We start from the raw sequence: 22,433 nt of genomic DNA on the forward strand, positions 1-22,433 counted from the left end.
ATAGACCTTTCATAAATCAATTTAAGACTAATTTGACTTAACTAGTGTTGTTTAGTAAGGTTTATATATGCCTAGTTGCTTATATTTTTAGGTAAGAATATATGTTTTTTTTTCATTTTGCTTTGAGTTTTATGCTTTGTGGTTTTAATATCTTTTTTTTTTCTATATGGCTTAGACTCCAATAATTTTTTGTGTTCCTCCCGTTTTTGATTCCGAGTATTTATTCATTGCATATCGGCTTTAGTTTCTCTTTTTTTTTTTTTTTTTTTAGTCACTCCCGTGTGTACTATATACTTAATTTCAACAAATTTATCAATATCAAATCAGTTGACAAAAACAAAGAATAATTTGATTTAACTTTGGTGTTTTTGTAATTATAAAATGAAATAAACGTGACGTATGTAATGACAGATGACTTAGTTAGTCTATAGATCCGTGAAGCCATCGTCCTATTTTCAAGCCAAAGTCACTTGAATTTATCATGTGGCTCTCGCTCTTTCTGATCAATTAAATAGCTTTATCAATTAACATAATCATATGATGTGAAAACCAAAAAATTAACATAATAAAAAGCTTATATGTTAAAACGAAGATATTTGACTACCAGCGACTTAATAAACTATATCCAAGTGAGATTGTGTGAAAAAAAATAACTATTTGTTATGTTTAGAATCAATTTCTTCGATGGGTTTTAGATAAATATTTTATTTAAGTAACTGCCATCCCAAACAACAAGGGGAAAATACAAATTGAAGGTGTTGTTTTCTAATAAAACAAACAATTGGTATTACAGAAATTCAAAATCAGTGGGAACCCCTCCAATTATTTTCCGACAATCAGTGAGGTCTCAAAATACTACAACCAAAAGAAGAAATATATGTTTTCTTTTCTTTTTTTTTTGTCTTAAAATTATATTTTGTTTCCTTTCAGTTTCAGCCGTTGAAAATATTGTCTCTTCGAGTGTGGAAAACATAAAACCCTGTTTGTTTGATGCTTCTAATGTGGCCATGTATTTTCGATCAGGATTAGTGAACAATAAGACTGAATTAGAACAAAGCAATTCTGATATGAGGATACCATAATCACGAATAATGAATCACAGCTAAACTTTTATTAAAGTTAGAGAAAATAGTGACTCATAAGACATAGTATACTAGTTCATATCAGTGTTATTATCACCTTACATATTTGATCCAATATGAGTGTTTTGGTATATCAATATGAACCAGAGTTTAACCATTTGGTTGAACGCAAAATAGTTTTGAATATGTTTATGCAAATTGCAATAAACCCAAAATGGTAGTAAAAGAAAATACAACCCATAATGGTACTACTTGAAAGTTTATCATAAAACCGATCTCGTAAAATATAAGATTATGGAAGCAGAAATTATGTATGATTTCAGTAATGCTGTGAAAAAAAAAAGCAATTTATTCGAGTGTTTTTGAGAACAAACTATAATCAAAATAAATAATAATGGACGGTCCATGTTGGTATATCGTGGGAATATGCCTTAACTTTAACGACTATTATAAACCGCCACATCATTGTCTCATCTACTTAAACCAAATTCAATTTTGGCGACTATTCGTTTTCTTTCTTCTTTGGTCAAGACATTATCTTACAATGAACCACTTCTTACTATACCAAAAACCATTTCATATGATTAAAATAATGATATAGTTGTGTGTATGATTGAACATGGAAAAGAATATTCTTCAACTTTATAATATTGGGGGGTTGACAATTTCTGCATCATCCAAAATTCCAAATTAGATAAGAAAAAGCGCCATCGACTTATCAGACATAAATTCGAAACCATTACTGTTTTTTCCCTTGGATCGTTTCGTAAGCTTGGAAAGGAAAGACTGGTAAAACAACACTTGCAGGTTTTAATTGGCTGCTAAGAAAAGAGACGAACTGAGTCTAGAGGATAATTGATAAATGAAATGTGTTGTGACAAAAAATTATAATTTCCCTATTGAGTTTGTGGATAAACGAACTTATACGTTTATTATAATAATGAAGTCGCTTTCAAGATTCCAACCTCCTGGTTTTAAAATAACTCAAGTTGTGCATCTTCTTATTCCTACTATAATACTACTATAATACTTATATTCAAAAAAAAGATTCCACTTTGAATACAACAAAAATAAAAAAACTTATCATAATGGACACAGGCAAACTGCATAACAATTAGTAAAACAAAAACAAATTCCTTTGAACTTGCTTAATTAAGGATATGTTCATCAACTAAGAACCAAGCATCGCTAAAGATAGATTCCAAGGACCAGATAATACAACTTACATTTTCGTTACAAAGGTTCTCAAAAAAGATGATACAAGGCTTACCAGTTCTAAGCAATGTAGTTGATCTGAAACAGTCTGTTCATTCAATGCAAAAGTGCCCATCACATCTGAGGAAGAAAAAACACTTTGGTTAAGAACAAGCATCAAGATCTTGATGGTCAACAGAGAAAGATTGTAATTTGATGAAGTTTTGTTTTTGAGGATAAATATTGGAGCCTATGTGCAGTTTCAGTAGCTAAGACACATCAATATTCAAAAACCATTAAGAAGAGAGATCACTTTTTTTGTTTGTTACCATTGTAGTTACGCTTCTTCTTCAGAGCTTCACTTCCACATCGACACCAGCAGGAAGATCAAGTTGCATCAAAGAATCGATAGTTTGAGCAGTCGGGTAGAGAATATCAATCATGCGCTGGTGTGTCCGGATTTCAAAATGGAACCTAGCATCCTTGTGAACGTGAGGAGACTTGAGAACACAGTAGATACGCTTCTTGGTTGGCAATGGAACAGGACCCATCGTCTTTGCATTGGTGTTTCTCGCAGCATCAAGTATCTGCTTGCATGAGTCCTCAATAAGAGGCACCCAGTATGATCTAAGCTTGATCCTAATCTTTTGCTTTGGCGCCATCTGATAACACAAAAATAAATCAAATTAAACCAAACACAATGAAACTCCACAAGACCCCTTAAAACAAAACTCTATTGTGGCAAATCTTATGAAGATACCATCTAAAGACGATCAAGATTTCTATACAATTACTTCTCCTTTCCTGTATATACAAGATGATATCTACTTGAAGGCATTTCACACAAATGAGACTCTTTATCGCTCTGAAAAAACGTAGTAAACCAAAGAAGTCTATTGATCTGACAAAGATAGACATTGAAGACATCAAATTTGAAAATTTGCGTATCAATTTCTAGCAGTGACCTCTAACACAGCAATGGGCATTGGTGTTAGAACAGATATGATACTTTTTAGCGCTGTGAAAACGTAGTAAAGCAAAAAAGTCTACTGTTTTGACGAAGATGGACACAGAATTTAGAACACACCAATGCACAAGTACTCGTAAAATCTGTATTCTAGTAAGTGAGCTGTAACAGTAACGGAATATACCTTATCCGCGTCTACACTGATGGATGAAGAGCTCGGAACCTGAATCACACAGACACAAAGACTATTATTAACAGAATTAACATCAAAGTGCTAAATGATTCTGCAAAACAATGTCTTTCCCCCCCCCCCCCCAAATTTCGCATTAGCTCTGCAAACAATCGAATCCGAGACTGACAGAGGAAAGAGTGTACCTCAGAGGCGGGTTCATCGAGAATTTCTGGAGTTGGATCTAGGGTATCGGGAACAGCGAAGACCTTCGTAAGCGAGACGGATGGTTTCGTAAGGACGCAGGAACTAAGGCCGCCATGGGTAGAAGATGAAGGCAGCAGAGAGACTTTGAGTCTGGTAGAAGAAGGCGAAGAGCTTGGAATGCCGAAAGATGGCAATAGAAACGACGATACAGTAGAAACCGCCATTGAATTTTCCCAAAACCACGAATCGATTTCTCTTATTCTTCTTCCTCTTAACGTTCGAAGGATGAGGTTTCTTCTTCAGCAGCTTCTTCTTGAGGGTTATCCATTTTATCCAAAACCTTTTTCTCTCTTTTTTAAATGATGAGATATTATTTATTCTAAGCCCATTAATTCATTAAAAGGCCTACGCTTATTATAAATGAATACCCATTAGGCCCAAATTGTATAGTTTCTGTTAGGGACCAAAAGTACCCATTAGGCCCATATTTTATAGTTCTTTTGGGGACCAAAAATATTCTAACCTAGTAAAATATGATTCATTTGTCTTTCGGTATTTTCTTTCTTGTGGATTGTGATCTGTCTTTAGAAGATTCTTTTGTATCTCATAAATATCTTTTGGAAAATTCAACACACAAACATTCGTGAAGTAGATGGAAAATTTAAGAAAAGTGGAAGACAAAATGAACTACTTGACAAACAAAACCCCATGAAAATATGCAATGAATGTGGAAAAAAATGGACAATATAAATATTCGATGAAATAATACAAACTCATAAAATAATATTAATTTGAATACAAAAGACAATAATATCAAGGAAGGATTCCGTAGTTTTGATTTTTGACTTTTAAATGCATTGTTCTTAATTTTATCTGTAATTGTGTGATCCATAATCTGTAAATATATACCTTCAAATGTGTGATCCATAATCTCACACGGAAATATAAGGTGTTAGCGTAGTTCAAGTATAATTTTTTTTTAATAAAAGCAAAATACATGTAGAAGAAGCCTAACAATTAACATAATGATGTCGCCAAATCCATGCAATTTAAAGAAGGAAAATGACTTAAACCAATCAAAGACATAAAAGACAATGACATCTTCTAAATATTATTGTCCACAAGCCCTCACACTATTCAAAGACCAATCATCCCTTACTATTCCGTTTGTATTTGTCTCAATCATGAGTATTTTTTTTTATATATATCATCAAGCTATACATGACTTAAAAGTCATATTCCTTTACCATTAACATACCATAAAAGCTAAGTCATCATGTATAGCTTGATGATATAAAAAGAAAAAAAATCCGAATTCCATCAGAGGTCATAAAAGATTCGGAACTTTTGGAACACTAACCAGAGGTCGTTTCGCAATGTAACCAATAATAGGACATAAGAAAACATGGATTAGTTGACAAACAAACAATAGAAGAAACACAGAGACTTTTTTTTATCCACATAACTGGGAAATCACACTTCACACGTGGCATGCAGCCATGCAGCTTCAGAACAAGGGGTGGTTTGGTAAAATCATCCACAGATGCCCATTGCCTTTGGCTTAAATTCTATAAATACCAAAGCCGTTGAGTGTAGTGTAACGCTTTGCACAATTACACTTTAACCTGTTTAATTCCTTCTTCTTCTTCTTCTTATTCTAGTCCTCACCATTCACTCACAAAACCAAAGAAAAGAAACCAGAGAGATGGATCAAATAAAACCGGAGTTTCTGAAGAAATTGACCAAGTTTATAGCAGTTTCGATGTGGATTTTATCTCTTTTAACCAGCCACGACTTCTATTTATATAGGTTCATGATCCAACTCGTAACACACGCAGTAGATAAAAACTACATGTTCCTCCTCTGCAATGGTCTCGTAGTGGTTGTTGCTAAGTGTTCTGGTTTGGTCGCTTCGTCCAAACCAATAGAGAAAATTTGGAGTAATACCGATAAAACCTTTGATTATGGAGATTTCGAGAGTTACACTACGATACTGGAGCTAGAGTATAAATCTGATCATGGAATAGGAACAGAGTCCTTTCTTGCAGAGGAAGTTACAGTGGAGGAAGATACAAAACATCAAGAAACCGAGGACAACGAAGAAGAAGATGACGACGACAACACATTAGCAGATAATGATGGAGAGGAAGAGTGTGGTCTTCGTGGCGGATCTATAAACGAGGAAGAAGAAGGGAACGTAGGAGTGATGACATCGACGGAGGAGGAGATGAATAAGAAATTCGACGAGTTCATCAGAAAGATGAAGGAAGAGCTTAGAATCGAAGCTAAACGGCATTTAATCCTTGTTTGAGTACTTTCTAATTAATCAGTTTTGTTTAAGTTTAATCAAACGCAATTTGCTCATATAGAGAGCGAGTTACGTTTTCTAGCTTCTTCTACATCCTCCTAGCCTCTGTAAGCATCTCTTTTAATGGAATCCTTTTTAAATCTAAGTAATTCTCTCGCGTTACACTTTTTCTTGAAAATTGTTACCTCGTATATATTATGCAAAAATGAAACTCGTCAAATACGATTAAACTACAATATGATCATATACATACAAAATTATATGTTTACATATTTCATATCGAACTCCATTATTAGTTCTATAGGCTAGACTGATGTACTACATGTTTTTAGCGGTGTGTTGTCTACACCCGATAGTTTCGGGGGAATAATGCTGTCCGTGCATGCACACGTGTATACCTTTGCATATAATGAATTTTCAATGTCAAAGAAAAACGTATGATGGATATTCCTAATTCTATATGTCTTTTAGGAGATGATGTACTTTCGTGTAAACATGATATGTGATGGATTGAGCCATTTTTTTCTATTTCTTGGCTATAGTTGATTTTTAAAATGTTTAATTTTCTTGATCTGATAACTTTTGCTGATTCCGTGGCCAACAGAACATCCGGTACCATGATTCCAAGCTTGAACAGTACGTATAGATTTCTTTAAATTGATCATGGGTTTGGTAAAAGTAAAATGTACATACGCATTTATCAATGTTATTACGTATTCTTAACAATAATATAATAGCTATTAGTAAGCCCTAAGATGATAACTGTAGAAACTTTCAGACTCATTACAAAATTCTAACAATGTTATAAGTTACGTCAAAATGATGTATTGTGTACATATATTTAATCCCATGATCCATCAATCCATATGTACAACCTGTAGAATATTTATCAACGAGAACGAAGAATCGAATATATGTTTAAAAAGTAATATAAGTTTGCTTTAAAGACTCCATATATAGATTCTCTGCTCTCTGCTTTTAGTTTTAGACCTCCATACTTTTTTTTTATCAGTTCCCCCACTATCCTATCCTACATATTCATCATCACTAGTCTCCATAAGATCATTTTTATTTGAATATTAAAAAATAAAGTTACTGTGAAATTTGTTGAGAATCTTCTAGTCGATCGCTTAGTTGGGTTTTCACTTTGAACAACTTTTTGTTTTGTTTTCTGAAACGGTTCAACTACACTAGCTAGCATCATGCATGTTCCATTTAATGTGATTTATCTTTTCTCTAGTCCTTTCGAGAGGTTTTTATTAAAAGGAAAACATTTGATTTGACTAATTCAATTGATCAACGTGAAAACACCAAAAAAAAAAAAAAAAAAAAAAAAAAACCAGAAAGAAGAGTTTAATACTGAATGTTACATGTATCAAACAAGCAGGAATGAGACAGTTGAAATGAATGGATAATGAAGATTTGGTACTCTATTGAGTATATGTAATTACTAATACAAAAACCCGTAAATTTTCTTGGTTAACTAGTTTAAGAAAACGATTGAGGAGCGAAAGATCTATCGAATAGTGATAGACTATACGATTTTGACACAGCAGAACATGTCCACTCCCGTTTATATTTAAAATGAACTTACTTATACAACTAAATATGACAAAACAAAATAAGATAATAAATGGGTCAGCTTATTTCATGTTATATAAAATGATATTAGGCTTTGATTGCAACAAGTTTGGCATGTAAGTATTCTAAACTAACGACTTTATACATCTTAGTTTGTATCATTCCATAAGTAGGTTTCAGTTTTGGCGATCATCTAAGATATAAACGGCGTATGATAGATATAAAAAAGCCGTAAATACCTAACAAGAGATGAATGGTAGTGTATAGAGCAATCATGCATATGGAGCTGTCTACACATACCAAAATCCAAAATTAAAAAATAAAGTAGAACCGAAAGACATGGAGAAGGAACAGTAAACTCAATCAATGGACAAAGAAACAAAACCAAAAGAATCAAGCTATAATACTATAACAATTAATATTAAGTGGGTCCAATTCCTGTTGAGAGGAAAATTGATTAAACCACATATACATGTAAACAATCATATGCTCAATAATGTTCAAAGCTCTAAAGCCAAAAATCATATCAATATTCGTAACTTACTAAAAGAAAAAAACTTGGTAAGATGTTATATGACTTTATATTAAAACAAAAACAGTATTTTGTGGGAAAGATAATAATGCATTCAGATGCTATAGTTTGAGTTAATATGGAACAGTAGAGTAAATAGATGTAATTGTTTTCAAGTATGTGTCAAAGGGAAGGAAACCATGGCACGAACTACGAAGCTCAAACACTGAAAACTTATACTCTTTGCAACCACAAAAGGCAAAATGATGAAAGAATGAGCGGTCAAGTTTGAAGGAAGAAGTAATCAGTAATTTGTTCACTGGTTCCTGTGGGTGGTTTGTGTACGGGGAGGTTAATGGACCCAACACTCATCACTCATCAGTAAACCTTGGAATATGAACTAGTGTTAATAGTATATAAGCTTAAGGCTCATTATATCCGATCAAAATGTTTTATTTTTGGGTTTTAGATCTAATCCCCGGTTTCATTTTTTTTTTGTTTCATATGGCCATAGCAACAAAGTTAAAGTGCTAAGCATAAAGTCAATGTTGATATCCTTTTATTCTTGTTGTCATTTTATTGATAAACCAGCAATATTGAAATGAAAATGAGCACATAGCTATTGTTTGTCGACAAAAACCAATTGATGTGAAAACAGATGTCCAGTTGAAGAGATAAAACATGATTGGTTGAACATAGTGAAAATTATACTCATTCTACTAAAATAATGACTTCAAATACAAAGAGAAAATGTGTGTCAAGGACTTCCACAAAGTTGGAATGGCCCTAGGAGTCCATTAATCAACAATTTGTGTTCTTGGTTCTTAAAAAAACATAGAATCCGCGTCTATAACGCAATCGCTATATAAAAAAACAGCGATCAAGAATAGAATAAACCTAAAACGCGGTTTTGAGACCAAAAAAAGAAGATTCATCTTCCTCAATGAGACATTACATGATCACGCATCCACTACCCGACGAACTCGACATCCGATACTGCGGTTCTACGTAAGAGTAACTATGCAACGTTCTTGGTGGTGGCGCCGGTAGACTATAATACGGCGGTGTTGTATGCGGGTTAGTTGCCTGCCGTGGTGCCTCCGAGTGCCGCGGGGGATTTGACGGCGGATGAGCATAGTTTCCGCCATAAACATGTGGCGGAGGAGGATATTGATACAACGAAGGATATGCATAGTTACCACGGGAGGTGGTAGGAATGTAATAGCCTGATTGACCGTAATAACCACCGCCGCCGCGAGGAGTCATAACTTCTCCGTCGAAACGGAGATTAGTGATCTTTCCATGTTCACCGTACCGTTCAGCAACAGCCAACAATACATTAGGGTTAACTCTGGCCTTGAGTTTCATTGAGTTGTCGTCTCCGGTGAAATCCACAGAGTAAACTCCTGCAAGTAATATTAGAAATATGAATATCAACCACAAGAATCATCAACAAAACAAACACACACAAACGTAGACAGACACGTACCGTAGACACAATGCATGACTTCTGACACTTTTTGCCGACAAAGCTGGCAACCTCTGTTCACTTTCATCACACAGCTCTACAGAGTAAATTAAACAACATTTCTTATTTAGGAAAAAATAACACACATATATACATGGTCTAAAGCAGATTAATCGTTTGGCTAACCATATCGACAGTGTAATCCATTGATGAAGCTTGTGAATTCTTCTTTTTGTTCTTTGTTTGGTTGCTTGATCTAACAGCTAAAGCTAAACAAGTTAAATGGGTAAAACATATTGATTATTGTTATAGTTTAAGGCAAGTGTATCTGATATTTGATCGAAGATGAATATTGCCTTTTCCTAAAATGGCGTTTTAATAGGATATATCGTAGTTCGAAATGGATAATTTGATATCTGAATAATCTTGTGATGAATCCTACCGTATATTGCTAATTAATTAAAGATTACGAGATTATGATGAAAATGAGAAAACAAATCATTCTTATACTCTGCATCTTGGAAATAAGAGATTGAAGAAATGAGAATGGATACATGCATATTCATCTTGGCAATATGAAAATTTCAACTTTATTCAAGACATAAAATCTCTAACATTTAGAAAGGAAAGCAAAGTTCCGAATAACAAAAAATTGAAAAAAAAATCACAAGAGAGACCAATATAACCATGTTTCCTTGCAAGTGGACTCACTGGTTACCAAACTTAAACAAGTGATATCAAGATACGAGGTCCAACATAATAACGCAGACAGTTAACCAGTTGCTAAACACAGATCAAGCACTCTTAATCGTCCAACAACCCAGAGGAAGAGCTGGAAGAGTTCGCACTCGGAAAGACCGAGCTGGAATAGTCCGAACTCGAAGAGACCGAGCCGGAATAGTCCAAACTCGAAGAGACCGAGTTGGAATAGTCCGGACTTGAAGAGTTCTCCCGACTTGAAGAGAACAGACTCGAAGAGACAGAGCTGGAAGAGTCTGGACTCGAAGAGAACGAGCTGTAAGAGTCTGGACTCGAAGAGACGGAGCTGGAAGAGTCTGGACTCGAAGAGACGGAGCTGGAAGAGTCTGGACTCGAAGAGTCGGAGTCGGAGCTGGAAGAGTCCGCCGCCAGACTTAAAGAGAGCAGAAAGGAAGAGGTATCCGGACTTGAAGAGACCGGAGTGGAAGTGGTCTTCGCACTTGAAGAGACTGGACTGGAAGTGGTCTTTTTCTTACCAGCGGACAAGTCTGGCAGGTACCGAAAGTAACTCTGTAGCTTGCCATTCTTCACTAGCTGTGTTGCTTCATCAATCTTGCCTGCACCCATCAAACGCTCAACCACGGGTTTGTACATGTTCGGGCGAGACAGGAGCTTGTGTTTGATGGCCTCTTCGGATACCTCAACCGCTCTATCAAGATCACCTTTCTTGCAGAGAAGAGGGATTAACATACAGTAAGTCACTGTATCAGGAGTCAGACCCTTCTCCTTCATCTCATTGTAACATTTCATAACCTCCTCGAGGTTGTTATCAACACGGTAAGCCGTGATTAAAGCATTGTATGTATGAACATCTGGGGAAATCCCTTCAGTTTTCATAACATCAATCAAGTTAAGTGCATCAGTGAACTTCTTGTTCCGAGTAAGACCTCTCACTCTCGAGTTATAACTCCTAATGTTAGGAGAAAGATTCTTGGATTTCATCAAATCCCAAATCCTATCACCTTCAACAAACAACTCCCTCCTATAAAACTCTTCTAACAGAGTGTTGAAAGAGATCAAGTCAGGCTCGAACCCGTTCTTCTCCAGTTCCTCAAAGATAGATAATATATCATCCATAGAGCCTTTACGGCAAAGTGCCTTGATCATGGTATTATAAGTAACCAAATCAGGAGTAATACCTAGCTTCTCTGGTAACTCCTTGAAGGTCTTCATAGCCTCGTCAAGCTTCTTTGAATTAACATAAGCCGATAGAAGCGCATTGAACGACTTCACAGTTCTTTCACAGTTTAGCTCAGGCATTTCATCGAACAGTTTGTGCGCATGTTCCGCCATTCCTGAGTATCCATAAAGAAGCATTATACGGATAACGAAATCCTCCGACTTTATGTCATCGAACTTCTTCTGGTATTGAAGAACTTCGTCGATCGTTGAGAACTTCTTTGCTTCCCTGAGACGGCGGATAAACGCACTGTAGAGTCCATGGACTTGCCGGAAACTCTCAGACTCGCAGGATCTCTTGAACTTCTCTACTTTCTGCGTCAATTTCGAATTTTTAGAATCCTTGGCGTCATTCGACGATTGACCTCCGTCTCCTACAGAGGCGGTGGATGCCTTCAATTTACTAGGGAATTTGGTGGATTTGGTTTGGCTTCTGGGTTTTGCGGACTTAGCAGTGGCGATTGAAGATTCTTTGAAGATTCCATGGAGGCGACTGTACAGCGACGAGCCTACCTTGCTCATAGCTTCGTGCAGGTGGTGAAAATGTCAGAGTTGAGTGTGAGGGTTTAGGGTTTTGGACTTAAGAGTGCTCCTCCGGCTAGGTCTTATGCAGTGAATGCGAAAAACAAAATAAAACAGCGTGCCGTTTCTACTCCTGGACTACGCAGCGTTTTTTGTGTCTAAATCTTAAATTCATGCCGTTCTCTAACCAGAAAAGGAAATAAGAAAATTTCTTTTAACTTTGAGAATTGAAAGCAACACAAACACACTACAGATAGAGATAGTTCAATTATTAAATCACCGCACTCGCAGTTTGCAACAAGACATTAAAAAGAGGGAAACACAGACTAAATTAAAAACTAGTCAATAAGCCTTGCCAATTAACTACTCTTTGGGAAAGAGACGAAGCTTGCACTGCAAATAGTCATTCGTCTTTGCTAGCTCGACAATCTCTTCAGCTTCGTCTTGCTTGGACCCTTTCACCAATGCATCAACTACCTCCTGCAGGACAGCCTCATCGACTAGCAGACGCTTAGCAAATATTTCCTTGCAGAGCTCATAAGCAGACTCTAAATCGCCCGCCTTACATATTGCAGGAAGCAATGAGTTAAAGACAAATTTCAACGGGCGACAACCATTCTTCTCGATTTCCTTGTACCACGTTATGGCTTCATCTAATTTTCCTTCACTGACAAATCCTTTAATCATGGCAGTGAATGTGAAAACATCAGGTTTGAGCTCATTACCCTTAAGTTTGTCAAAGAGACTAACCATCTCTTCTGATTTATTCTCCATGGCTAGTCCTAACAACCGAGCATTGTAACTACGGATGTCTCGCTTAACATTCTTCTCTACCATTCTAGCCCATATCTGTTCTCCTTCCTCAAACTTCCCTTTTGTATACGACTCATGTAAAAGTATATTGAAGGTGATATGATCAGGTTTCAAACCCTTGTTCTCAATCTCATCAATCAACGCAACAGCTTCAGTGAAGGAACCCTTTCCACACAATCCCTTGATCAAAGTATTGTAAGATGCAACATCTGGTTCAATCGAGAGCTTACCTGGCAACTCCTTGAAGATACCTTCAACCAAATCAAACTTCTTGGAGTTCACACAGGCATTCAGTAATGCGTTGAAAGACAACGCTGTTCTCTTGCAGTTTCTCTCAGGCATTTCGTCGAACACTTTCTGTGCATTCTCAAACATACCGACTCGTCCATAGAGATTGATAATCCTCGCCACGAATCCTTCCTTTGACATGTTTGGATACTTGTTCTGCTCCTCCAGGATCTCCTCGACCCACTCAAACTTCTTGGCTGCGGCGAGACGGCGAACGGTTCTCTCATAGACAGCTATATTCTTCCGGAACCACTCTGCTTGGCAGGCTTTCTTGAACTTCTCCGTGATGAATTTGGGGTCGCGTTCGTCATTTACGAGGGTGATGAGGGACGGTTTGGGTGGCGAGGGTGTGGCTGCAGCAGCGGTAACGGCGGAGAAGAAGCGGCGATTCGTGTGGGTGCTGAAGCTGAAGTTGCCACGAAGGAGAAAGCGAGAGAGAGACGACATCGTTTTTAGCTGTATGCAAAGGTTTTTCTCTTCTTTTTTTTGGATCGGAGTGTTCAAAGGTTTTTAGTCAGGGGAACGGCTTTAATACTTCAAATTAGGTTTGGTAACAATATAAAGCAAATGAACCCTAAATTACTTTTGTATTATTCAAAATTTCAAACTTATTACTCATTAGTCATTAGTGAATGTACTTTGTATTATTAAAAATTAAAAACTGAGAATTATTTTTTATAATCTGTATATTTATGATTTTTCCATTAAAACTATGTTCATTTGTCCATTCTACCAATGCATTTGGTTTGCACTAAAAAGCTTAGAAAGAGTCATAAAAAAAACAATGAGCATTACCTTGAGTTGGAGACTAGTTATCTCGTATGAAGCTCAAGGAGAGCTTACTTCACGACGAATCTTAGAAGGAATATATACCTCTGACAAAAAGGACAGTGAGTGAACTGAGAGTGCTTCGATCTCAAACTTGACCCCTCTTTTCAACATCGTTTCAAGTTCCAACCTTAGACGACCAAAATCGTTTTGATCAAGACTAGTTTTTGTCATTTGGTTGAAATGTAAATATAAAAAAGTCAGGGAAGTTTTTCATACCTCCATTGTGGCATTTCACGCTTCAGGTAGCATCTAAGCAACATTGCTTCAGTTCTTTTCTTATCTGTCCGGGGAAGTTGTTACAATCTCAAAAAAGGAAGCAGTGAAAAATAGGAAAATCTAAAGATTTAAGGCGATAAGGTGTTTAATGATCTCTTACCTTCTTCTGTCAGTGGCAAAAGACACTGTTTGGGAACACTATATACCTCAGAGTCTGAAGGAAAAGCTCCCAACCATTTCATATCTGGTGCTCGTAATGATTCAATATCATAGGCCATTTGCTTACAGAAAGAAAACAAGTGACATAAGGAAAATGGTTCAAAATGAAATGGGTCAGTGCCATATCACATTATCACTATCAACAAAAACAATGCAAGCGGTGAAATTTTCCGAGTTCAGTCATCTATATTTTGTAACAGAATCTAACCATGGAGCCAAAACGGTATGTGGCTAGGATCTCAAAGCCATATGGATCACAGTCGACTAGACAATGCACAGGTAGATGCAACTTCTCCATCAGGAGTCGCAAGAACCTGGAAAGAATCTGTGTTATTCGCTGATATATTAATCAATAGAAGATAATGTCTGATAAAATAGTATTCCAGGAACCTGGGATTAAGTTATGTACCTTCTTGTTGAGACATCTGGATATCCTCTTCCCTGCCAAAAACAATCGTAACTTTGATGTCAAACATAAAATGGAAATGAAAACTAGTCAAAACTGAAATCAGTAAGAATGAAGCAGATTTCTTACTGTGATAACAATGCAGCGGTTCGTCTTGCAAAACATGTCATTTGCTAAACGCTGGAATACTATAAACCATGGATGAAAGCGATTTAGTCATGAAGAAAGAAAACCATCTTCCTAGTTACTACATAAATAAGAGGTCTTTCTTACCTGTTTCTTTTTCCACAACCAGTATGTACTCAGCTAAGCTAACAATATCTGCAAGCAGGAAAATGACATCCAATTATAGTTCCTGATGCCACCATAGATAGTGAATCTTATACTTCCTGATATCAGCTGAGATAAGGATTTGACTTCTCTAAAGAGCATAAAGCATCACTTAAAATGATTGCAAATATATGTACCTTCGACTTCCTCTACAAGAACAGGAACGGGATATGCCTGAAATGAAATCACTTGCAGAGTTATACTTCCTGATGCCAATATAAAAAGTGAATCTTATGTTCAAATTCTTACAGTGTTCAAGCTGTTTAAACAATCAAATTTCCTTCCAGCTTCCCTAAATTTTAACCAACCCATCACCAACCTACAACACAAAAGAATAATGAGGTGGATCTTAAAATAAGGACATGCCTCAAGATAGAAGCATTGCACTCGTTATCAAGAGCACCCACCCGTTTCCAACAGAAACCTGCAAAATATCACATGAATGAAAAAGTAATCACATCTTCAATCGCAGCTTATAATAACTCTTCAGAAGGAAAATTGAAGGTGAAAGTATTAAAGTACTAACCACATTCAAGTTGTACCGACTACACTGAAAAAGAATGCATATATCACCAATTGCACGGTCCACAATGGATTGTGCTGTGAAGTAGACGAAAACAGTGTTACTAGAAGGCCAAGAACACAACAAAGAGGGATGCATAACTAATATCCGTATAAAAATCTCAATACGTATTCGTTTAGAAGAAAAACATAACTAAAACATTATACGTTGCTTCCAAATTCACCTTTGAAAGCTGATGGATGCATGTAGTAGATATCTCTTTTCGAAGCATGTCTATTTTCTTGCAGAAGTTGTTGGACTATCAACAATACTCTTAGCAACATATCTGAAAGTAAAAACACCGCAATGTGATGCTATATTAAGATAACACTAATGTACTTGTAGAATTATCTGAAACCTGACTCACCGATTCTGTAGGTTTGTGGTTCCTTCTTAAGAGTGAAAATTTCCTGACCCTTTGGTTTATCAGAGCTGCATAAGCTATAGACAGCAGAATAAAATGGTAAATTCATGAGGTCTTAGTTTTCAATACTCGTTGACGTTGTGCTTAAATCCTTCAAAAATGTCTCGAACCAAAGACCAAACACGTCTGATTCTTCAATCAAAGAAAGTGAAAACAAAATTGAATAATCGAGATCGAAGAGAGACAAACCAATCAGCTTCTGGATTCATGCAATAGTTCCTGAATTGATTGATGGAAATTTTTGGAGATCTTCCTTCAGCCAGATCTACAACGACCGATTGAGTAAAATCTGCTCAAAAAACCGAAACATAGTGATGAACAACGGAAGAGCCAGCGAAGTCATCGACTAGAAATTTCGACATAGATTAGAGGACAAATTACTCAATACGATTCGGAAAATTTTGGGATTTTCTGATACCTTTGATCCTTTGAAGCAAATTAGTCGATTCTGAAATAGCGAATTTTCCCTCCATCTCTTTCGAGTTTCAAAACTGAAAAATGCAATGGTCGACGAATTTTTGTAGACGGGAAGAAAAGGGATGGGTGCGAAAAGCTTGCCGTTAAAACCTTCGAATTTAAACATGCGTGTCGTTTAGTTCCTACTTTCCATGACGTTGGGCCATTGGCATTTAGGCCCGATACGTAACTGACGTGTCATTTTAAAAACGCATGTGTTTTTAAACACGTTGGGCCGTTGGCTTTTAGGCCCGATCCGAAACTAGGCAAAGTGATTGTGAAAAAGATTCATGATAACAATCAAACCAATATAAATCGATTTATTCAGACTTGGAGACATTTTAGTGATGCCAATATAAAATAATCATGTGCACTAAATTTGAAATAATTAATGTGTATGGTAAACTAGATTAGAATTAGTTCTAGACTTCTAGTGGTCGAGATTTGTTCATAAGCTTTATGCTCGGACACGTGAGGAACATACCAAAATGTTCGAATCTATTATGCCATACACTTATTTTAATCATTTCTTCTCTATGATAGATTGCTCACCTAATTTATATATAATCTAAGAATATACTACTTAGCTTTAACGTATTTTATCCGATAACGAATTCATGATACCAAAAAAGTTCTAAAACAAAAGAGGCATCTTGTATTATTTATAGTATTTCTAACTAAAACACAACACTGATAACATTTAAATTGCTTTGTTCCGTTTAATTAGTAAACAAATGAAAAGCTGTCGCGTCGGTGGTTGGGTTTCATTCGGAAAGATTTAAAAGTAAAGCGCACGGATTTTAAGGTCGTTCAACATTTAAATTTTTTTTGAAAGTAAAATCATATATCAATGCAATGTGTAATCTTGTAACGTATAAACTAATGAGAGATACCTAAAGAAAAGAAGCCTCGCGCCTAAACAGAAACATAAGATTAAAATAAGTAATATAGAAGCATAAACTTAAGCAAGATTTTATTCCTCGTGAAAATATTACATTTTGTAATTTTATTTTCTCTAGTATTAAAAAAGGAACAACTAATTAACGGAAATACTTAAGGAATTAAGAACAGAGAGGTCTCATACTTAGTCAAGTTTGGTGAAGCTATCAAAGAGAATGTCTTCGTGTTGTCCGCCGACGACATAGTCAAGAATCCCTTCCGCCGCCACTTTTAAGCCTGCGCCTTCGCCTGGGATGATGGTAGACGAAACCGGGAGATCGGAGGTGCGTGCGAAGAAGAAAACGGCAGCGAGAAAGAGAGCCGTGGAGAGAAAAAGTGGCCAGAAGTAAGATAGAACGGTGAGGAAACCGGGAGAATAAGCGACGAGAGCTACGGTGAGGAGAGATAAAACAAAGGCAAACACGATTTGCAACTTGAACTTCAAAAGCTTCTCCCGGAACTCCATCTCCGATCACCGACAAAGATCTGTGAGTCTGTGACTGTTGTGTTAACACGAGAAAGATGGAGTGAAGAGAGATAGAGATATATCTAAAAGAGAGATAGTACAATGCTAACTCTCTCTCTGTCTTTCCTCTGAGTGTCTATACGTAAAGAAATAGGAAAGATTCTCTGTGACAAGGATAACGTCAAAATCTCAAGTTATTTTGTTTTTAAACGCGTTTGAAAATTATACTGTTTTTCTTCTAACGAAAATGATAATATATTTTTAAGATTTTTATGTTACTTTGTTCTGTGACTTGTATGAACATTTTTTTTTTTGTAAAGTTGTCGTAAAAGTCAAAGAATGAAACATTTTCTGACATAAATAGTAAATCGTACAAAGCTAAAATAATGATAAGAGAGATATTTTCAATTCAGTTATAATGTTGTCCGTTTTGCATGATTGAATTTTTAACTTTGGATTCAGGCCGACCAAAATATGGGCCTTTAAAAGCCCGATTTGGGTTGCTAACAGACGACTACTCTTTTGTTAGAACTTACACGAGCCGCCGTTTCTACTTTCTAGCTCTGGCAAAACGGCGAGGCATTTTCTTTAAACATATCAACATACAATTAGCAGCATCTCTACAAGTTTACACTTCTCTCATAAAACCCAACTCTACGAATAAAAGAGAAGGTGTTTTCATTTATCCTCTTCGTCTAATTGCATCCAAACTCTCAGCAGAGACAAATACAGCTTGCTTTTAACGTCACAAGGCTCGAACCAGACGAGCTGCAAATGCTCCATCTAGTGAGTGTTTCACTGGGTTTGATAAAAAGAAGCCTTGTGAGGTTACAAAACTCGACGGTACAAAACTGGTTACTGGATCTATGGTGAATTCCTGTGAAAGCAGAGAGACTATTTGTTAATATCAACATCTGAAGGAAAGCAAATGGATTATAAAGATTCTTACAGGATGTCTTAAGAGAAATGCTTCGACCCTTCCTTCATTTTCCTCGGGGTCTATGGAGCAAGTACTGTATACCAACACCCCACCGTGCTTCACCAGTCTTTGAGATTCAATCAAGAGTGTCACAGATAAAAGTATCAGATAAGTCGCATATTAGTGTTTCAGAATTAATCAAATGACTCATCAAAATGTATGTACAGAGTGCATACTTGGAGGCAGAATCAAGAAGCTCATCCTGCAGTTTAGTGAGCTCTAACATGTCCTCAAGTTTACGGTTCCAGCGCAAATCCGCTCTCTACAAAATACAGATTAATGGGAACAGGTTAATCAGATCAGGTCAATTCAACTAGCAATGTTAAATCTTGCTGGCGAAACAGTTAGATAAACTTTTCTCATGTTAACCTTGGAGAGGACGCCGAGTCCAGAACACGGGGCATCAAGCAAAACTTTGTCATATTGTACTTCATTGGTTTCCTAAAACACATTAAGTTGGAAGGAAGCATGTGAGTAGCTTACAAACTTGGAAACTTCAGATACTCAAATAATGTTAACTTACAGCAAAGACACGAAGATCAGAATGAATGGTTGTGATAAGTCCATCAACTTGGTGTGATTTTGCTGTCTCACCAAGAATTCTTAGCCGTCCTTCATTCACATCCATAGCATATATCATACCTATAATCGATTCGAGTTTGCCAGTTTGAGGATGGAATCAGTCAAGTATAGTAGAAAAGTTTCTCAAAATAGATAATTTAATTCAACATTAATGTACAATAGAGGAAAATAAGGGGTCTTTGTAATATTACCTTGGCCTTTCAAGCAAGATGCCATGAATAGGGTCTTTCCTCCAGGAGCAGCACATGCATCCATTATCCTCTCGCCTGGCTGAGGTTTCACCACTGAGACTATTAGTCCTGCAGTACCAGATGTGGGGAGATATTTAGATATCAAAAGAACAAAAGGATTTTGGATAAACTTAAATCTGTTAACAGCATGAAAAATTAATGAAGAGGAGACTGTATCTTTTCTCAGGAGCAGTCCAAATAATTACAAGACCAAACTGACCTGCACTCTCGTCCTGAACAGAACAGATGCCTTCTTTGAGTAAACCAGCTTGCACAACGGTCTGTTAAAGAAAAGGCCCATGATCAATTATGAAACTTATCAGTAAAAAAACTAGGATAAGAAAATTGCCAACAAGAGGACAATTCACGGTTACATTACAACACCTGCAAGCCTGTTTTGATGCGGACAAATTCCTCCAAATGTAAGGATAGCTCGTGTGGAACCTGCAGCATAGGAAAGCCATAATTGAAGTAAGAAACTAAGCATTATAAGAAACAATCATGTGCCTGGTTTTACACAAACACGATGATTTCAACTGAATAAAGAACGAGAAACATTAAACGAAAAAAACCTTTAAACTGTTTAGACGCTCCACAAGGTCTGCTCTTGTAATGTCCCTTCCCGTATTGGCCCTGATATTATTAGAAATAGTATTATCTGTCTGACAGCTAATAACTTATCTTTCCTTCTGTGAATACAAAATGTTATGGAGATAAACCTTAAGCTAAATCCAGGATCATTGTTATTCCATATCATTAGCTTTGTGGCTTCATCCAACCCAAGATACTTTACCCATCGTCTAACCATCCACTAGGAAGGAAAGGAAACAAAATGAGAGTTTCTTTCATCAAACAGGAATGAAGCCTTATCGCAGTTGTTCAGCAATACATAGTTGTTCAGCACTACATAGATATCCTCATAGCTAAAACCAAGTAATCTAGGAGCTTCACAAGTTCAAAGTATCGATTTCATACCACCAACTAGCTCTAGCTTCGAATTAAAACAGCATGGAAAGATGAGGCTGTAGCTATACAAACTTACAACGGGATGTGAATGAAGAGTAGCAAGTGCACGTGCCTGTGCACGATCATCCCCTTCCACTTTGGGTAATGGAAGGGCATCTTTTTCCTGCAGATCCCTACGTCAGAATTCATAGAAGCTTAAGTTTGTTTGATTAAGTACAACTAAAAAGAAAAATGGAAAAAAGTTTAAGAAAGAGAAACCTTAAGAGAGACTAGTTTACGAAGAATCCCATTGACAAAATCTCCAGCACCAGGTCTGAGGGCAACCTTTGCAAGCCTTACGTTCTGATAATGAGCAAGTAAACAATAAAGATAAAGTAATAACGAATATCAGAAAAATCTTTGACCTCACTAAGTTAGTAGGAAGAAATCATGCAGAATATGATTAAGGCTATTTGGCGCTCATTTCAATGACCAAATCTACTTTTGTAACCATTTGTAGAGTAAACTGAGAAACAAATACACATAGAAACCAGTGCTACTTATACCTCATCAACAACAGCATATGGCGGCATATCACGCTTAATGATCTCATATACACCAATGCGGAGAATCTACAAAAGAAAACAAGGTTTAAGGTTTGAGAGGAGCGATAAGTTTGACCACATTGCTTGTAGTCTGCAAAGTCTGACAGCGAGAAACAAAATTCACAAGGGAGTTGATACCTGCAATAGAAGAGGTTCCATATTTCGAAATGTTCTTTCGTTGTGGCAAAGGGAACCAATCAAATGATCAAGATACCTCCTCCACCGTATTGTTCCTCCAACAACATCTGTAACCTAATTGTTTGCAAATAACTGACTTTTAGGAGATAACAGATTGTAAGAAGTACTTTAGAGTAGTTATCATCAGTCTCCAAGATTTAAACTAAATGTTCTAGAACAAGATAAGAATGGGACCACTAACCAGTCTAAGATCTCGGTCATCCAAATCGCGAGTCCGAAAACCGATAGTCCTTTCAACATAACTCATCTCATTGCTCCCAGACCCTTTTCCTTTCTCATTCAAAAGATCAGCAAAAGCACCACCGTACTCAATTCTCATCAATCTGACTGCAGATACTGTATAGGCTCCACAAACAAAAACTGTTATAAGATATTGGGACAATTCAATTGCACTTAACAATATTGATGCAAAGACTTCAAAAGACTCTTTGTACTCATTAATAATAATTTTCTAAGTACTCATTAAACGCAACGACTCTATGTCAACCTAGATATTCAGTGTAACACTATCACTACTCAAGCTAGTGGTAACTAAATCAATGGATTTACTCTACCAGCTCTATGTGGAGAAACTTCCAAATTCAGATTCTGAGATTTCCGCGACGGAGCCACCGGACCTGAAAAATAGGAAATTTTCCGAGAGATTGAAGACAGAACCAGGCAAACAACGTCGATACTGCCATTATTTTTCTATTTTTTTAAAGAAACCAAAAACAGTAGAGAACTATTCACCTCTTCTATCAGGCGAAAATGGTTTTCGAGTCTTTTGGGTTCGCTTAAACGACCCTGGAGAAGCTTTCTGCGTTTCAGCAGACAGATAAACGCGAAATGAGAGCAATTGCGCCATGGATGCTCCACTGCTGGAGCTAGAGCCAAACCTGGGAACTCTTATCGTACTTTCAGAAGAAAACACTCTTTTCCGCCAAGAGTGTTGGTTTAATGGGCCTAAAAGCCCATACTTTGCAGATCTCAATTTAGTTCAATTTCGGCCCGTCTA

The 22,433-nt window shown here is 36.6% G+C and overlaps 8 protein-coding genes across 12 annotated transcripts; 1 reads left to right on the forward strand and 7 right to left on the reverse strand.

Moving 5' to 3' along the window:
• Positions 1-1,626: 1,626 nt before the first annotated feature.
• On the reverse strand, positions 1,627-3,983 carry AT3G13120 (Ribosomal protein S10p/S20e family protein). 3 transcript variants are annotated; one of them, NM_001338033.1, is made up of 5 exons: positions 3,619-3,964; positions 3,428-3,466; positions 2,606-2,938; positions 2,353-2,417; positions 1,627-1,900 (listed from the first exon to the last, which is right to left on the reverse strand). In NM_001338033.1, the coding sequence occupies exons 1-3, from the start codon at positions 3,841-3,843 to the stop codon at positions 2,627-2,629; spliced, it is 576 nt and encodes a 191-aa protein (NP_001325784.1). In that variant the 5' UTR covers positions 3,844-3,964; the 3' UTR covers positions 1,627-1,900; positions 2,353-2,417; positions 2,606-2,626. The 3 variants fall into 3 exon arrangements, with proteins under 3 accessions (NP_001325784.1, NP_187919.1, NP_001189875.1); NM_112151.4 differs by having other exon boundaries at positions 1,627-2,417; NM_001202946.1 differs by lacking the exon at positions 1,627-1,900 and having other exon boundaries at positions 2,100-2,417; positions 2,590-2,938; positions 3,619-3,983.
• A 1,245-nt stretch (positions 3,984-5,228) lies between these two features.
• AT3G13130 (uncharacterized protein) lies at positions 5,229-6,076 on the forward strand. The gene has a single exon (NM_112152.3). The coding sequence runs from the start codon at positions 5,325-5,327 to the stop codon at positions 5,928-5,930; it is 606 nt and encodes a 201-aa protein (NP_187920.1). The 5' UTR covers positions 5,229-5,324; the 3' UTR covers positions 5,931-6,076.
• A 2,894-nt stretch (positions 6,077-8,970) lies between these two features.
• On the reverse strand, positions 8,971-9,845 carry AT3G13140 (hydroxyproline-rich glycoprotein family protein; the record flags this gene model as incomplete). The annotated part of the gene is made up of 3 exons (NM_112153.2): positions 9,674-9,845; positions 9,509-9,584; positions 8,971-9,425 (listed from the first exon to the last, which is right to left on the reverse strand). The coding sequence occupies exons 1-3, from the start codon at positions 9,692-9,694 to the stop codon at positions 8,971-8,973; spliced, it is 552 nt and encodes a 183-aa protein (NP_187921.1). The 5' UTR covers positions 9,695-9,845.
• A 208-nt stretch (positions 9,846-10,053) lies between these two features.
• On the reverse strand, positions 10,054-12,069 carry AT3G13150 (Tetratricopeptide repeat (TPR)-like superfamily protein). Its single transcript, NM_112154.4, has one exon. The coding sequence runs from the start codon at positions 11,945-11,947 to the stop codon at positions 10,292-10,294; it is 1,656 nt and encodes a 551-aa protein (NP_187922.1). The 5' UTR covers positions 11,948-12,069; the 3' UTR covers positions 10,054-10,291.
• A 76-nt stretch (positions 12,070-12,145) lies between these two features.
• AT3G13160 (Tetratricopeptide repeat (TPR)-like superfamily protein) lies at positions 12,146-13,725 on the reverse strand. The gene has a single exon (NM_112155.2). The coding sequence runs from the start codon at positions 13,493-13,495 to the stop codon at positions 12,311-12,313; it is 1,185 nt and encodes a 394-aa protein (NP_566445.1). The 5' UTR covers positions 13,496-13,725; the 3' UTR covers positions 12,146-12,310.
• ATSPO11-1 (Spo11/DNA topoisomerase VI, subunit A protein) lies at positions 13,712-16,523 on the reverse strand (the record flags this gene model as incomplete). Of its 3 annotated transcripts, NM_112156.2 has the most annotated exons (15): positions 13,712-14,006; positions 14,096-14,159; positions 14,256-14,376; positions 14,523-14,628; positions 14,724-14,755; positions 14,850-14,908; positions 14,994-15,041; positions 15,188-15,224; positions 15,300-15,369; positions 15,458-15,474; positions 15,577-15,650; positions 15,797-15,898; positions 15,980-16,053; positions 16,226-16,325; positions 16,455-16,523. In NM_112156.2, the coding sequence occupies 15 exons, from the start codon at positions 16,507-16,509 to the stop codon at positions 13,877-13,879; spliced, it is 1,089 nt and encodes a 362-aa protein (NP_187923.1). In that variant the 3' UTR covers positions 13,712-13,876. The 3 variants fall into 3 exon arrangements, with proteins under 3 accessions (NP_187923.1, NP_001326966.1, NP_001326967.1); NM_001338034.1 differs by having other exon boundaries at positions 14,256-14,628; NM_001338035.1 differs by lacking the exons at positions 13,712-14,006; positions 14,096-14,159; positions 14,256-14,376 and having other exon boundaries at positions 14,432-14,628; positions 16,455-16,509.
• Positions 16,524-17,391: 868 nt separating this feature from the next.
• AT3G13175 (uncharacterized protein) lies at positions 17,392-18,131 on the reverse strand. The gene has a single exon (NM_112157.3). The coding sequence runs from the start codon at positions 17,895-17,897 to the stop codon at positions 17,577-17,579; it is 321 nt and encodes a 106-aa protein (NP_566446.1). The 5' UTR covers positions 17,898-18,131; the 3' UTR covers positions 17,392-17,576.
• A 135-nt stretch (positions 18,132-18,266) lies between these two features.
• AT3G13180 (NOL1/NOP2/sun family protein / antitermination NusB domain-containing protein) lies at positions 18,267-22,433 on the reverse strand. The gene is made up of 17 exons (NM_112158.5): positions 22,169-22,433; positions 21,991-22,053; positions 21,618-21,772; positions 21,377-21,490; positions 21,200-21,265; positions 20,913-20,996; positions 20,731-20,817; positions 20,408-20,499; positions 20,261-20,321; positions 20,073-20,132; positions 19,909-19,969; positions 19,650-19,757; positions 19,400-19,518; positions 19,246-19,317; positions 19,053-19,138; positions 18,847-18,943; positions 18,267-18,774 (listed from the first exon to the last, which is right to left on the reverse strand). Exons 1-17 carry the CDS (start codon positions 22,281-22,283, stop codon positions 18,643-18,645), a joined length of 1,572 nt encoding a protein of 523 aa, NP_187924.2. The 5' UTR covers positions 22,284-22,433; the 3' UTR covers positions 18,267-18,642.

Source organism: Arabidopsis thaliana, chromosome 3, assembly GCF_000001735.4.
Source record: "Arabidopsis thaliana chromosome 3, partial sequence".
Lineage (NCBI taxonomy): Eukaryota > Viridiplantae > Streptophyta > Magnoliopsida > Brassicales > Brassicaceae > Arabidopsis > Arabidopsis thaliana.

Bases quoted from the DNA above. Each gene is read 5' to 3' on its own strand.
- AT3G13120 (NM_001338033.1), bottom strand. From the start codon at position 3,843: ATGGCGGTTTCTACTGTATCGTCGTTTCTATTGCCATCTTTCGGCATT. The intron at 3,467-3,618 runs GTACACTCTTTC...TGTGTGATTCAG, and splicing joins TCGATGAACCCGCCTCTGAG to GTTCCGAGCTCTTCATCCAT. The intron at 2,939-3,427 runs GTATATTCCGTT...TTGTGTTATCAG, and splicing joins TCAGTGTAGACGCGGATAAG to ATGGCGCCAAAGCAAAAGAT.
- AT3G13130 (NM_112152.3), top strand. From the start codon at position 5,325: ATGGATCAAATAAAACCGGAGTTTCTGAAGAAATTGACCAAGTTTATA.
- AT3G13150 (NM_112154.4), bottom strand. From the start codon at position 11,947: ATGAGCAAGGTAGGCTCGTCGCTGTACAGTCGCCTCCATGGAATCTTC.
- AT3G13160 (NM_112155.2), bottom strand. From the start codon at position 13,495: ATGTCGTCTCTCTCTCGCTTTCTCCTTCGTGGCAACTTCAGCTTCAGC.
- AT3G13175 (NM_112157.3), bottom strand. From the start codon at position 17,897: ATGGAGTTCCGGGAGAAGCTTTTGAAGTTCAAGTTGCAAATCGTGTTT.
- AT3G13180 (NM_112158.5), bottom strand. From the start codon at position 22,283: ATGGCGCAATTGCTCTCATTTCGCGTTTATCTGTCTGCTGAAACGCAG. The intron at 21,266-21,376 runs GTATCAACTCCC...TTTCTTTTGTAG, and splicing joins TGGAACCTCTTCTATTGCAG to ATTCTCCGCATTGGTGTATA. The intron at 19,139-19,245 runs GTTAACATGAGA...TGTATTTTGTAG, and splicing joins GACTCGGCGTCCTCTCCAAG to AGAGCGGATTTGCGCTGGAA.